General features: G+C 39.4%; 1 protein-coding gene across 1 annotated transcript; it reads left to right on the top strand.

Moving 5' to 3' along the window:
* The first annotated feature begins 1,174 nt into the window (after positions 1–1,174).
* Positions 1,175–6,227, top strand: LOC117618978 (disease resistance protein RUN1-like). Its single transcript, XM_034348782.1, has 5 exons — positions 1,175–1,777; positions 2,606–3,698; positions 3,869–4,144; positions 4,268–5,332; positions 5,419–6,227. Exons 1-5 carry the CDS (start codon positions 1,272–1,274, stop codon positions 5,917–5,919), a joined length of 3,441 nt encoding a protein of 1,146 aa, XP_034204673.1. The 5' UTR covers positions 1,175–1,271; the 3' UTR covers positions 5,920–6,227.
* The last annotated feature ends 9,929 nt before the right edge of the window (positions 6,228–16,156 follow it).

Below are 16,156 nucleotides of genomic sequence, written 5' to 3'. Positions count from 1 at the left end.
CATGAAGCAAGTCCCCGAATGACATGTGCCTGAAGCACAAAATCCGTACTCAATACTAATATGCATAAATTGCCTCAGTGAGTACATTAATATGTTTGCAAACACATTAAAGCTTCACAAGAGTTCCAGAAATATTTGTCTCGACTGAAAGATCGAGCATTATGCCAACGAGATTATTGCTTATACTAAGAAAGTATTGAAGCATTTTTATGAGGATTATTCGTTGGACACTTGAAGGATTTTCCGGAAGTATATTGGACCGGACATCGTATTTTCCAGATAGAGCTCATCTCCATCATTTTGGATGATGTGAGGCATATTTGATGCTATCTAAGCATAACACCATATACGGGCATATTTTTGAGGGAAATTATAAATAGCCCAAGTGTTATTAGATATGCGGACTCTGGAAATCTCTATGGTCGCTTACTGGAAACAGCTAGTCATGAAGTTTTCTGGGGGAGATATTCATCAAGGGGGAGCATGGTATTCATAAAGACTTTCATACACTGTACTCTTTTTCCTTCATCAGGTTTTTATCCCACTGGGTTTTTCCTGGTAAGGTTTTAATGAGGCAGTGTCGCTCAAAGATTGACTCACAGAAGCAGTGTCAACTATGATATTCAGACAGATGATCAACAGTATAGCTTCAAGATATTCTGCCAAGCATCAGGGGGAGCGTGCCATCAATACAGACCTTTTCACACTGTACTCTTTTTCCTTCGTCCAGGTTTTTATCCCACTAGGTTTTTCCTGGCAAGGTTTTAACGAGGCAGTGTCGCACGCATGTCAATATACACAGAATTTTATGTTACGCATGGTTATGTACTCTTTTTTCCTTCGACCAATTTTTGTCTCACTGAATTTTTACTGGCAAGGTTTTTAACGAGACATATTTCGTATCAATTGTGGTCTCCAAGGGGGAGTGTTGTAAATAATCAAGTGTGGAGCCCACATGTTGGAAGGGGGCCCACATGTTGGAAGAAAGTTTTTCCTATTAAATGTTAGAAAGACAGACGGAAATGATGAATCGATTACAGAGGTTTTTCCTCTGTTTTCTCCATCTCTTTTCTCCCATCAATTTCTCTCCAGTTTTATAACAAAAAGCAATTAGTTGTCCATTTTCGGTGGTGTTTGTCAACTTTTCAGTTCACACAACAGCTAAAAATAATTAAACAAATGCTAGTGTAATTGCCATTCTCAGATCTGTTGCTTGCACACACCTTTTTGGTAATCTCGCCATCAACTGATCATCTTCCACTCCTTCTTCAATGGCCTCATATAGTTCTTCTTCTTCTTCTTCTTATTCTCCTTCTCGGAACCCTAAATGGACATACGATGTCTTCCTCAATTTCAGAGGTCAGGACACTCGCAAGAATTTTGTAGACCATTTACATACTGCTTTGGATCAGAAAGGTCTATTCGCACTTAGGGATGTAGAATCTAACTGGGGACAAAGCATCCCGGTAAAAATCTTGAAAGCAATTGAAGAATCAAGATGTGCAGTTGTCATTTTTTCAAGAAATTACGCCGATTCGACATGGTGCTTAGACGAGCTTAGCCAGATTGTAGAATGTAATGAAGGGAGGAGTGGACATATGATACTCCCAGTCTTTTATGATGTGGATCCATCGGACGTACGCCACCAACGAGGGAGTTTCAAGCGGGCTTTCGATGGGCAGGAAGATCGCTTTAGAGACTATCCAGAGAAGGTGCGAAGGTGGAGAGCTGCACTTACTGTAGTAGCTAATCTCGCCGGATGGAATTTGCGAGATGGGTAAACTAAACTTACTCTTCTGGATCTGTTTTTCTCCCTCTTTTGCTTTGTTTTCATTATTTATTTGTTTTTTTTTAATTTTAAATTGAAGTAGCTAATGAATTCCTTTATTATCTAACTATGTCATACTTCGTACTAAGTCATTCTCTTCTTCTTTTTCTTCTCTGTTTTTTATTTTTTTTATTTTTATTTTTATTTATTTTAAATTTATGAAAAGAAAAATTGAAAATGTTCGTAGAGGCTCTAAGTTTGATACCCGTAACCCGTCTCTGGTTGATCAGGAAAAAAAATTCTACACAAAACCCCTGAACGTTAGGGGTCGTTTCAAATTGATACCCAAACTTTGAAGACCCCACAAACTCATACCAAAACTCACAAAAGCCCTACACCTAACATCCTCCGTTAGCAAGGAGTACCATTAAGAAATCCGATCCCCTCCCAAACATGGCAAAGTTGTGTCTTGAGCAGCTTCCTTTATTTTTTCTCCTCCACAGGCCAGCATTCAGGAGATCTGTTGTCCATGACAGATAGGCATACGATATCTCTTATTTCTTCTTTGTTTTCTCTTTCTTTATTATTTATAAAGTGAAGCGCCATCACCTGATTCTTAAAAAGAACCAACTAATTCAATGTCTCAGCCTCCATTAACAGAACCGGGTAGAAGAACGGATTACTCATTTGGTTCTAGCTAACTTGCAGACCATATTTATAAGATCGTTATATATTTTTCTTTGCATATGTACACAAAGTTATTCAAGATATTGTAGAAATGATCGCCAAACTTAATCAAACAACCATTATAGGATCGTTATATATTTTTCTTTGCAGATGTGAACCTGAAGTTATTCAACATATTGTAGAAAGGATTGCCAAACTTAGTCAAACAACCACTAATGTATCCAAGGCTTTAGTTGGAATGGATTCTCGTTTGGAAAAAGTGCTTTCATACTTGGACTTTGGATTGTGTAAAGATGTTCATAGCTTAGGGATATGGGGGATGGGAGGAATAGGCAAGACAACTCTTGCACAAGTGGTGTTTGATACTATACGCGACAAGTTTGAAGCTTGCAGCTTTCTTAACAATGTTCGAGAGGTAACTGAAAAGCAAGGTCTAGTTCGTTTACAAGAAAAACTTCTTTTGGACTTGCTGCAAAGTAATGTAAATATACGGAATACTGATATGGGAAAAAACGTAATAAGGCATAGACTACGTGCTAAAATGGTTCTTATCATTCTTGATGACGTGGATCGGTTAGAACAATTGGAAGCATTGTGTAATCGTAGTTGGTTTGGTTTGGGGAGTAGAATCATCATAACATCACGAGATAAGCATTTGCTGAGAACATTTGGAGTGGACAAAATACATGACGTTGAGGTATTAACTGATGATGAAGCTCTTAAGCTCTTTAGCTGGAAAGCATTCAAGAATTACCAGGTTAAAGAAGAGTATCTCGAACTATCCAAGAATGTTCTAAAATATGCCAATGGCCTTCCATTAGCTCTTGAGATTTTGGGTTCGTTCCTTTGTATGAAAAGTGTACATGAATGGACAATTGTATTGAATAGGCTGATTAAAGAAAGAGATGTTCACAGAAGAATTGTTGATGTGATTAAAATAAGTTTTGATGGGTTAATGGAATCAGATAAGAAAATATTTTTGGACATTGCATGCTTCTTTAAAGGAGAGGACATAGATCGTGTGACAAGAATACTGAAAAGTTGTGGTTACCATCCAAACATTGGTATACCAGTTCTGATTGAAAAAGCTCTAGTAACTGTCTCGAGAGGAAAATTGTGGATGCATGATTTGATACAAGAATTAGGTTGGGATATTGTTCGTCGAGAATGCCGTGACGAGCCTGGCAGACGTAGTCGGTTGTGGCTTCCAGAGGATATCATTCATGTACTCGTAAATAATGAGGTAAGAAATTGGTACAAATATGGATTGGAAAGTCAGTTAAACGAATTTATCATCTCTCAATTTTGTTATATCTAGTTATTATTTGTGAGTGCAGGAATCCTTTTATTTGACATACTACAAAACTTTAAGAGATTTTGTCATTAACTGCTCCTGTTATTCCTGATTATTAGGTAACAGATGCAGTTGAAGGCATAGCCTTAGACTCGCTTAAATTGGAAGAGGTACGGTGCAACTCAGAGGCCTTCTCCAAGATGCATAATCTTCGGTTTCTGCAAATTCGTAATGTGCATATGACTGAAGGCCCCAAATTTCTTTCTAATGCCTTGGTAGTTCTCGAATGGAGTGAGTACCCTACAAAGTTTCTCCCTCAAAGTTTTCAACCTGTGAAGCTTTGTGAACTTAACTTGTGCTATAGCAGCATTGAACAACTTTGGAATGGAGAAAAGGTTAGATTATTTTTATTTAATTAATTTTAGTTTTTTTTTTTTTTTTGGGTGTGTGGATAAATTTGACAAAACACCCAAACACTTTATTTTTGTTAATTAATTATTTTTCTCTGTTTTGAACAGTGCTTGGAGAAGCTGAGATTCATCAATCTTAGCTGGTCCCAGAACCTGACCATGACCCCAGATTTTACAGGTACTCCAAATCTTGAGAGTTTAATTCTTGAAGGTTGTACAAAATTAGCGGTGGTCGACCACTCTATTGCTGGGCTGAAAAGGCTTAAAGTCTTGAATCTTAAAGGATGCAGAAGTCTTGAAAGTCTTCCAAATAAGATTGAAACGAAATGCCTTGAAATTCTCATTCTTTCTAGCTGCTCAAGGATTAAGAAAATTCCAGAATTTGCTGAACCTATGGAACATTTGATGGAGCTTTCTTTAAATGAGACTGCTATAGAAAAATTACCTGCATCAACTGAACTTCTGATTGGCCTTACTTTACTAAATCTAAGAGATTGCTATTATCTCGAGTGTCTTCCACACGACATTAGCAAGTTGAGCTCCCTCAAAAGTCTCAACATTTGTCGCTGCTTTAAACTTAAAGAACTGCCAGAAAGCTTGGGACAGCTTGATTGTTTGGAGGAACTTGATGTGAGCGGTACCTCCTTAAGCACACTACCATCCTCCATTTTCCTTATGAAAAATCTTAAAATTTTATCCCTTCGTGGATGTAAAGGGCTGCCACTTGAGTCAGAAAATACTTCTTGCAACTATCTATCGATGCCCAGAAAGCGGACACGTTTAGTGGGTCTGCAGTTTCCAATTTCTACTTCTGGTTTGTCTTCTTTAACAGAACTGAACCTCAGTGACTGTAATCTTCAGGAGGGAACATTAACGGAAAATCTTGCCTGCCTATTCTCGTTAGTATCTCTAAATCTAAGTAAAAACAATTTTCTGAGTCTTCCCAAAAGCATTAGTCAGCTTTCTAAGCTTCACAGCTTGAATTTGGAAAGTTGTAAGCTTCTTCAGCAAATGCCGGACCTTTCACCAAAAGTGAACTTCGGTGTTGGCTCAGAAGGGAGTAATTCACTGGAAAGGCTGTCATCGTGTTTCAATTATATTAATTGCTCCGAATTGGTTAAGAATCAAGGCTGCAACAATATAGCAATTGCACTGTTAACGAGATTCATTCAGGTGCTCTCTCTCTCTCTCTCTCTCTCAAGATCTCTCACAGACACACACATGACCAGTTGTTTATTTCACAATTTTCTTTGATGCAGGGAATCCCATATCCAGGACACAGGTTTGAAACTATAATTCCTGGCAGTGAAATTTCTGAGTGGTTCATTGATCGAAGTGCGAGGTCTGGAGTAAGCATGGACCTACCTGAGGACTGGTGTAAGAATAATTGGAGAGGATATGCTTTGTGTGCTGTTTTTGGTCTCGGTCGACGTATCCCTGCCGGTAACCTGCTTGGTAAATGGAAGTATGAGCAAGAGACCTATAGCACTGCACATGGCCTTCGTTGTGAAGTGAAACCCAACAATTTGGGTTCAGGCGGCTGGTGTCCTTTCTTTGGCTGCAGCCCAGAATTAGGCCAAATTGAGTCGGATCACATTTGGCTATCCTTTGTAGGCTGTGAACATTTTGGAATTGCATGGCAAGACAGCTGTCGTCGGCTTGAGTTTTTATTTAAAACTCTAGGCCCTAGCTTGGAGGTGAAGAAGTGTGGAGTCCGTTTGATATATGAGCAAGATATTGGTTTAGGCCCTAATCCCTGAACCCAAGTATTGTCGTAGAGGCCAATGGGTTCCCACCACATTGGTGGTGGATTCCCCCTTCCCAACCAATTCCTCTCCAGAAAAGTGCCATCGGATATGAAAGTATGAATGCATATATGCTTAATTTATTCCTGTCGTTTATACTTGCATTAAATTCTTTCTTTATTTGCCCTAGTTGCCAATTTAGCCATGTGTTTCTAATTTAGCAAATTTTTTTGGGTCAAATTCTAATTTAGCAATTTAGTGCCTGTATTTGTACTCTTTATTCTGGAGGATATTTATTGAAGGGTTAAATACTTTTTTGGTCATTGGGTTTTACATGAAATTTCAATTTGGGCATTCAGCAACCAAAAAATAAAAAAAATAAAAAAAATAAAAAAAGAAGATAAATTGTTTCATGTATTAATCAAAGTTTGCAATTTATAGATTTGCCATTAAGTTTTTGGATTAAATATACCTTTTTGTTCACTAGGTTTTACACAAAATTTCAATTTGATCATTGAGAATTTTTTAGCTAAAATCTAAGTAAATACGATGCTCGTAGGCTTAACATTTATGGTTGGTGTAGCATCAATTAAGGCTAAAAAAGAGAAATCATATCATGAAAAAAATATGTTCATATCTCAATAATAGTTTCACAAAAATGCAACTCAATCTTTTCAAAAAGGTTCATATCATCATGCCAAGCATTATCATACGCATTCACAAAAATTCAAATCCCTAACTATGTCAACACATATTGACCAAAAAATAAAGTTTCGCATTTGCATGGTTTTTAACAAATCTTTTTTTCAGTGACCAAATTGAAAGTTTATGCAAAATTAAGTGACAAAAAAGGTATTTGACCAAACAACTTAATAGAAACTAACTACAAGTCTGTAAATTGTAAACTTTTGATAATACAGTGACCAATTTGGCAAAATTTGTTTCTTAGTGATCAAATTGAAATTTCGTGTAAAATCCAGTGACCAAAAAGGTATTTAACCCTTTATTGAATTACCGATAATTAGGAATGGGCATTGTTCGGTTTGGGAGAGAGCTTAACCTATTAGTACTGTTTTTCGACCCAAAAAAAAAAAAAACTGTTTCAATAGGTTACAATTCCTTTGTTAACCGATACTTTGGGGGCGAACAAGTTCTTTTTAATAAGGCCAATTTTGGTTTTCTATAAACTGTTTTCAGCCAAATGTTGTTAAAATTTAGGTAATTAGTCACTTTTAGTTCTTGTAGTTTGTTGGTTTTATCATTTTGATCCTTTGTAGTTTGATTTATATTAATTTTATTCTTATAATTTTAAAAAATTTCAAGACATTCAAGGACATGCTGCAACTTCCGTTGAATTATTCCTAATTTCGTTACATTTTCAGTACGAGATTTGACAAAATTTGTTACAGAATTGGAAGGAATTTGAACAAAATTTGTATTGTGCCCTTGAATAGATCAATATTTAAAACTACATGGATCAATTTGACATATTTAAAACTAAGCTTAAATGTCAAAACAGTCCTTGTGTTTTATCATGTTTGCCAATTTAGTCCATATGCTTTAATTTGGCCAATTTAATCCTTGTGTGTAAAACCGTTAGCCAATGACGATTTGGGTTGATGGGTAGGGCAGTGGTGGCCGTTGTGGTTGTTTGGTCAGGCAATGGGAGTTTAAGTCTTCTATTGATTTTTTAAATTTTTTAATTGTTTTATTAATATTTTAAGTAGTCTGACGATATTCAACTATACTTAAAATAGATTATGGTTTCTAATATATATATATATATAAGCTAAATGATTGAACCAAATTGAATTAAAGTAAAAAAATTGAAATTTGTCGATTATCAACTGATTATTACAAAATCGTTGATTACAAAAATAAAAATATTGTGAAATAGACTAAATAAGAGAATACCAACGAATATAAGAGTGAAATAGTTTTTACTTTGTGAAACTAACAAATAATTCCTTGTATGATTTTCCCATGTTCAGTGGATTCCTAATAATTTCTCTCTTTGACACTTTTTTATTATTTTTATTTATAAGAAACATTCAATTAAAAAGAAACCATCCAAATACAGCCACAAAAAAAAAAAAAAAAAAAAAAAAAAAAAAGAAGGTGAAACAGGTGGACAAGAAATCCACCAACACCACCAGAAAGAGAGAGACAAACAAAGAGCTGACAGACTCCAGACAGCTACAAACCTGAACACCCAACCCAAGATCAGTACATTGCAGCTCTCCAATCCAGGCGGATTAGGTGTAACGAGTAATCCCTAGAGTAGAGATATTTAGTTATATACTTATTCTTAGTATTAAAATTATAAATAAATTATACACCATTTAATTTCTATAAACAAACAAAAATAAACCCAAAAAATGACAACTGGCCTTATTGAATTTAATTTTGATTATTAAATTATTTGATGCCCTATTGAGTGTTTTGGGCTTTTTTATGAGGTTTTGGGTTGAGTTTGTTGTAAGAAATCAATGAGAGTTTTGTAATTAAAAGAAGTTAAAAGCCTTTTTGTGATGTTATAAATATGCCTCATCAGTTGGCCCACGAGCTCATGGGCCGATGGGGGCCAGCCCGGCCCATCGAAAAAAGCTCGCCCGGCCCGTTATGGGCTTTGAGATGGCCCGGCCCGCCTTGGGCTGGGCTAGGCTTGAGCTTGGGTGTCTGAAGCCCAGCCTGGCCCGATTAAGCCCAAGAAAGCCAGGCCCGACCTGCCCACAAAAGCCCAGCCCGGCCCATTAGGCCCGCATATATATATATATATATATAATTATGTATAAATAGGAGTTTAGGTTTAGGATTATATCACTTAAATCACATATATAATTTGTTTAATTTCATTTACTTTTGTTTACTCATTCCTAGTTTATAATTAGATGATTAGCACATTAATTTGTGTCAATTATTAATTCAATAATTATATATATATATATATAAGATGAACAACATATCACATCACCAAATATTTGCATATTTATTCATACCATCCTTTAAAAATATACTTTTTTATACTTATTATTTTTTAAAATTATTTCTTAAAACGTATTACGATCTAATTATGTAATAACCTCAAAAATAATTCTTGGTTTTATTATTTTTGTGGAAAATCTTATAAGTTCTTTGACTTTATTGGGTGTTTTATGAATTTGGTTTGATGTTAAAATATTGGAATTAAGTGAGTTTAATCTCAAATTTGGACTAAAATGCCCTTATGATTAAGTTTATGATTTTTTTTAATGAAGTAGGGCCTGTTTAGGCCCGACCTAATGGGCTTTCTCAAGTCTGACTCATGGGCCGGGCTTGGACTTTGAATTTTCTAAAAAAATCCGGCCCGCCCCGGCTTGATATTTTATCTCTCCTCTTTAAAGCCCGGCCCAGCCCGGCCCATTGACGAGCTCTAGTTATAAATGGGCTTTGGATGTGTTTCTAAAGTGCATTTCATATAGGGTTTTTATTTTATTTTATAATTTAGGCTCCTATATTGGGTATAATAGTGAATCTCTTTAATCCCTAAACTCGGGCACAATAGAAGCCCACAAAGAACCCCAAAACAGAACCCTATCCCAAAGCACAAATATCCCATCGCCTATCACATTATCAAAGATCCTATGATTCCTATTCATCTAGATGACCTAGAAAACAACCTACAAAATGCTGCTACCCAGGATATCTCTCCGAGTCTTATGGCTAAAGAGATGATAGCTGGCCCCAAGAAGCTCCCGACAAGAAACAAAATTTCCCACGGGACACCAAGCTCAAAAAAGAGGCAATCCCACAAAGCTACAGCAATCGGGCACAGTAGAAACAAATGGTCCATACTTTCAGAGTTACACTTGCACATAACACACCAACTAGGGGACAAAGAGAGATATGTCTCTTATGAATCATATCACAAGTATTAATCTTACCATGAGCAATTAACCAGGCTAACAGACGAACCTTGGGAGGAACTTTGGCTTTCCAAATAACAAGTTCAAAATCTGCTTATAAAAGGAGTTAATAGGAAACACACTTGAGGACTCAGGAGTCCACACTTAAGAGGAGACAATGAAACCGACGCGATTCTAACCAAAAGAGAAGACAATTCATCCACATCGGTATCACTAAGATTCCTACGGAACCCAAAATCCCAACTCAAAGGGAGCGAGGAGTCGTCGACGCATACATTAGCAATCGAGGCATTGTGGTACCGTAATAGCCTATAAAGGCTGGATACAAATAGGAAAAAAAAAAGACTTGTTTACACCATAATCAATCGAGCATATCCAGCCTCAAAGCGACTAGCACCAAAGGCAGATAAGCCTTCTACCCTGCCAAAGGCATACATTCTTCCGAGGTGCCAAGTACCTACCGAAGGCCCTAATTGCCGAACCTAATCTATAGGTCACGTGTCACCACCACAGCGACTTGCACAAAGTTAGACATCGAAATTTTGTGCAAACCTCCCACTTTCACCTCCCTATAAATAGGGAACAGTACCTAAGTAAAAAGGGTAACTACTTTCTCACATTTACTGTTACTCTGCCAAAGTTACCTCATATAGCTGACTTAAGCATTGGAGAGCCTTCGGCCGGCACTACACTGGCGCCTGAAGCTTAACGACTACTTCTCCCATTTTGTCTTCTATAGGCTCTCTTCTTACCGAAGGTCCTAGCCATCTCCCCTGTTGAAGATTCACCCTCACAGCTCATCACTAAGTTGGACTCAATCTTGGCCAGACCATTTTGAGCATCAACAAGACTTCCCCACCCAATCATCTTCCCAGAATCTCACCCTCTCCTCATTACCCACTTTGAAACGACAGAGAAAAGAGAAAGAAGAAATCCCCTTGGAGATGGCAATCCATGGGCTCCTACTCGAGTTGTTAATCGCACACTTTGGATCCCAACCATTCTCGTTCAAACCGTAAATGCTTTGAATAACAGAATACCAGAGGGAACCAGTCTCAGTCTGCAATCTCCACAACCACTTCCCAAGTAACGCCTCATTTCTCAGCCTCAAATTTCCCACTCCAAGGCCACCACACTCTCTAGGTTGAGTCACCACATCCCACTTCACCAAATGATCCTTCCTCCCTTCTTTAGAACCTTCTGAGAAGAAAACAATTTCCCGCTCGATACTCCCTTCATCATGGGTAATACTACCATCGCCCAATTCCAACTTATCGATTAAATTTCTTTTTTGTTTCCCATTGGCAATCTGGTGAAAGAATTCGGAATTACCATCCCCCTCTTTGGCCCAATCAACCTTCGCCTTTGCCTCCACATGGTTTACTCTTTAAAGACCACCTCCTCAAATTTCAATCTCAACTTAGCCCTTTGCACGTGCCCCACTTGTAATAACCTCCCACTCTCATCCAATGAGTCAAGATCTTTGATTTTCTCCTCAATCCTTTTCTCCTCAGCTTTGACATCTCCAAAAGAAACTTTGTTCCACTCCTTAAATCTTCCTTGTAACAACTTTTAGTTTGGACATGAATTTGTAGCCTTCCAACCCTTGCACCGAGACCCCCTCCCACCACTCTTTAAAACATTTCTTAAAAGAATGATGCTCCAACCACATATTCTGAAATCTGAAAGGGCAATGACCCCAAGTCAAGCGAGTAGTATCTAGCAAAATTGGACAGTGGTCATATATGAAGTCAGTCTGGTAAGGGCCAACAATCTAACGTTCGGAAACAACTCTTCCCACTGAGGAGTGAAGAGGAATCTATCCAATCTATGCTGAATAACCCTCTCCCTCTATCCAATCTTTTCTCCTCAGATTTTAGTATTCCACATAAGTAAAATACCACCAGAACTCCCACAAGAAGGGAGAAAATCCTAGTCCTTGAAATTTGAATCCCAAATGCTTCCCACAATGCTTCTGTCAATGAGCTCCTTCTTAGTTTCCTCCTGTAACAGAATCACATCTGCGCCACAACTCACCAGAACCTCCTTAATCACCCTCAACTTTTTCTTATTGCCCAGACCCCTAACATTCCAATTTAAGATTTTCATTAAAAATTAATCACCTTTGAATCCCTGTTTTCCAAAGCTTCCCTCTTTGAATAAGAAACATCAAATTCTAGATTCTTTAGTTCCCTTTTGCCTTTGTTTTTTGTGGAAACATTTCCATTCTTACTCTTAGCTTCCTCCGTGGGCCCATTTGGCAATTTCACATCCATACTGACCACAAAGTCACCTAGGGGATCCATGACCTCTATTTTTCCTAAATCTCATTTCGACTTCATATAATCTACAAGATCCTCCAGACTTCCTTTTGGACTTAAATAGCCCTCATGCAATTCCACCATAGAGGTGGCCCGAGAACAAGACTGCACCATGGATTGCACTACAGCAGAAACTGCTAGGGGAGAAATAGAAATGACCCTATCCCGCGGAATAATTCTCCTTAGAAGCATCTAAATCAAACCCACTCGATTTTACGCCACGACAACCTTCCCCTGCAATCAAAGAAATGTTAGATGGATAATTATCATGAAAAGAAAAGACCTGATCTGACTCAAAAGTGGCCATCTTTTGACTGAAAATGTCTCTCATAATTTGTATGTCGTGATCCTCCTTCTCCATGACATTTTCCTTACTCGAAACTGAGACTGCACCATCTTTCACATCAATAACATCATCCTCACAATCCCTAATGAGGTTGTCCTTTTCTAGTATAACGCCAAATTCCGATGGGTCCAATCGTTTGAGAACTTTGCTCGCACCATTACCAACCCCGAAGGATTTAAAAAATCTAGAATCAGATTTAGGGGGCGGCTTTTTACCTAAGAGATTACCACGATTTTACCTAAGCGATTACCCCGATGGGTTCCATAATCAGTATTCCTTGTGCGCTTGGAGCTTGGCCAAAAAGGCCCAATAGAGGAGCTATGAAGAGGAAGCCTAGTAATCGCCAGCCAACCCCCTTAGCTCACTACCTTCATCCCCTACATGACTGGCCTCTGCTCCCATTTGGACAAAACCACCTCAAGGAAGTCTTGGATCAAGAGCCTATCCATACGGGTCAATTTTAGAAACTCACCTCTGTTTTCACATCTTATGAAGGCTTTGTTGGTCAGAAACTAAAATAGCTTCACCTCTTTATCAAGCCTAGCCGACATGGCCTCAGTAATGAGAGTCCAAGGTTGGTACACCACCTTTCACTCCAGGACAACTACCAAACCCCATTCAGGATCCAACGTACCCGAATCCTCCAAACTATGACCACAGACCCCCTCGATCCCCCCATTAGCTTTCGCCCCTACTTTTTGATTCCCTTAACTCCACCTGCTGCATCCAAGAATGATGTTGGAGTTCTTGCACCGTGTACAACAGTTTAACCAAGTTCTCTTTGACTCTTTCTCTTTTCTGTCTAATTTCTTAACTATTCTTTGAAATGTATTTGCAATAATTGCGCACAACAATAAGGTGAAAATCCTCTCTCCCCAAGGGCGCCGAATTTGACTTAGGTATCGTAGAAGAAAATCTTTGAGTTGGAAGAACCTGCAGAAGACAAGGAGGAAGAAGCAGTCGTCAAGCTTCGGACACCAGTTTGGTGCCTGCCAAAGACTCTCTAATGCATAAGTTAGCCATATGTGGTAATTTTGGCAGAGTAACAATAAATGTGAGAAATTAGTTACCCTTTTTACTTGGGCACTATTTCCTATTTATAGAGAAGTGATAATGAAAGTTTTGCACAAAGTTTCGAAGTAGGACTCTATGCTAATCTTCGTGGAGATGACACGTGTCCATAGCTCTAGGTTATGTAGTAGAGAGATTTAACAAGTGTTTACCACTTCGAAAGGGGACCTTCCTTTAGTAGGCTAAGAAAGAGGTGCTGTCACTCGTTTTCTAAGGGCTTGCCTAGGTGCTTCTTTAGCGTATTTCCCATCCTAAGTGTCGGTCGCTTGATGGCGAATATGCTCGGTTGATTATGGTATAAACATTAGTCTCCAAAGTTGTCAATCGAGAAGGGGCTTCTGGTTTGGGAACTTGTAAAAATGTTGCATAATCATTCCGAGCGTGTTGGCATCGCGGGTGCCATGGGCAGTCCCTAGTCCCCCAAGTTCAGAATTGAGAAGGCACTTGTGTTGTGTTGTGTGTGTGTGTGTGTGTTTGTTTGTTTGTTTGTTAATTTTTTTTTTTTGAAGAACCATATGTAGGTTCGGTAAAGAGGGATGCCGAAGATGGGCACTATACAGAAGGCGTTGGTCGTAGGATTTGGTCTGCACGTTAGGCACAAATGATGCCGAATGGCAGCAGCAACCTTAGCGTGTTGCTTGCGAGTCACCTTACGCGTTTGGCAAGGAAGGTTTTGAACGTCAGAAGTGACCTTAGCGAACGTGCCACTTGCCAGTCCCTTTGAGTATTCGGAACGGAGGGTGCCTAATGGTATAGGTGACACGCTTGCTAGTCCCCTTGGGCGTTCGACAAGGAGGGTGTCGAACGGTAAGGGTGACGTCAGTGAGCGTGTCACACGCGAGTCCCCTTGCACGTTTGACACAGAGTGTGCCGAACGTTAGGGGTGACGTCAGCGAGTTGCCACGTGTCAATAGAATTCAAAGGTTTTTGTGGGGATCGAGCAGTCTTTCCAAGCGTTAGGGTTTTGGCAAAGGTTCACCTTCTGGGGCATCCTTTGGGCGTCTATATAAGGAGGGAGAAGTGGAGAAGGGATGACACTTGAAAAAATTTCGAGAATTTGGCAGAGGAGCCAGGCGATTTCCGATTAGGCGATTTTCAGCAAGTGTCCAACTGGCGAAGCGATTTCCTGAGATATTTTCAGCAGCATAGGCGATTTCCGGTAGTGGTAACAAGGTATTTCTTGTTTCCCACTTTGTTTTTGGATCAAAAGTGCATGTTGATGTTGAATTTTGTATGAATGTACGAAGAATGTAGATGAACTGAGATGAATTTGTATGAACACTGTAGAACATATCTAGGAACTTGCTTTCAATCTTTGCATGCCCATTAGTTTCTATATTTTTGTGTTCCTAGATGTCTAATAATTATGAAAGAGAAAGTCGAAGTCCACCAAGTCCCCATGCCTTCAGTGGGGAAGACTTAGAGAGTGTCGAAGCCTTGGTTACGGATGGTGGGAGTACCAAGTCTGAAGGCTTGGTAGAGGGCCTGATAGTGGAAAATAGTAAGGTGGGTAAGGAAGAGCAATCAGTTAGCTCTTGGGAGGGGGGGAGAAGCTTATCGAGAAATGTAGAGAAACTATACATCTTTAGAGGCTGTTACCAATCGGGTCTTGGGTATAACACAGGCTTCGGAAGTCAGTTCAAGTGGGCAGGGTAAGGCTTCTGGGTCTGGTACAATGATGGTGGTGTTAGTGTACCTGTGGAAGTTCTTTTATCGAAGAGGAACAAGTTGACCCTGTATGAGTTGGAGCAGCTGAAGGTAGATTTCCAAATTCCAGACTGTGTGGGGCTGAGGCTGCTAACACTAACTGAAGCGGTCAGGTCCCCACCCGAGAGATGCGTGATGGTGTTCTCAGCCATCTATAAGAATGGTTTGAGGCTACCGTTGCATCCTTGGGTGCAAATGATGCTGGCGAGGCTAGGCTATGCCTTGGGGCAATACAACCCCAATTTTTGGATTATCCTACAGGGTGTGTATATAGCTTGGTAGTCGGCCAAGCTAGGGGTGCATCTTTTGAGTAATTCATGCACCTGTACTCTGTCTCCAGGCAGCAGGGTAACTTCGGTTGGGTGAAGGTGAACTGTCGAAAGGCGAATGAGAGGGGGTACTTCATTGGGGGGCACCATCTTCACAGAAGTTGTGGAGGAACCGATGGTTCTTTGCCTTTGAAGATTGGAAGTGTTGGCCGAGGACAGCAGTCAGCAGCCACGTGCCTATGCAGTTTTAGTCGATAGGTCCTTGTCTTTTCTTGCTTTTGTTGTGCTTTAATTGTAGATGGGTTCGTATGTGTCTTTGTTTGCCGAAGGTTTGGGGACTAATGGTTTTTTGGCGTTGTGCAGGCTCGGTGAAGTGTCTCCCAGTCATAAAGGAGGAGGAGGAGGAGATTGAGATTGTTAGGAGTGTGATCTCTGCGAAGAGGCGGGCTGCGAAGAACATAGTGACGCCAGGGCTTCTGCTAGAGTCAGGACTGCTTCAAGGCAGTAAGTTCTCATCTTCTTCTCCTTCCTTCGTATGTTTGTCCTTGTATATATTTTAACTGTTAGGCAAAAGGCTCAGGCAAAAGGGCAAAAGGGCGCAACCAGTACTGCCAAAGGGGCAGAGGGGCGTGT

This window comes from Prunus dulcis, chromosome 2, assembly GCF_902201215.1.
Source record: "Prunus dulcis chromosome 2, ALMONDv2, whole genome shotgun sequence".
Classification (NCBI taxonomy): domain Eukaryota; kingdom Viridiplantae; phylum Streptophyta; class Magnoliopsida; order Rosales; family Rosaceae; genus Prunus; species Prunus dulcis.
This window is presented reverse-complemented; position numbering and strand designations above follow the sequence as displayed.

Excerpts from the sequence above, each read along its gene's own strand:
- LOC117618978 (XM_034348782.1), top strand. The coding sequence starts at position 1,272 with ATGGCCTCATATAGTTCTTCTTCTTCTTCTTCTTATTCTCCTTCTCGG. Across the intron at positions 1,778-2,605 it reads GGATGGAATTTGCGAGATGG|ATGTGAACCTGAAGTTATTC; the intron begins GTAAACTAAACT and ends TTTTCTTTGCAG. Across the intron at positions 3,699-3,868 it reads ATGTACTCGTAAATAATGAG|GTAACAGATGCAGTTGAAGG; the intron begins GTAAGAAATTGG and ends CCTGATTATTAG.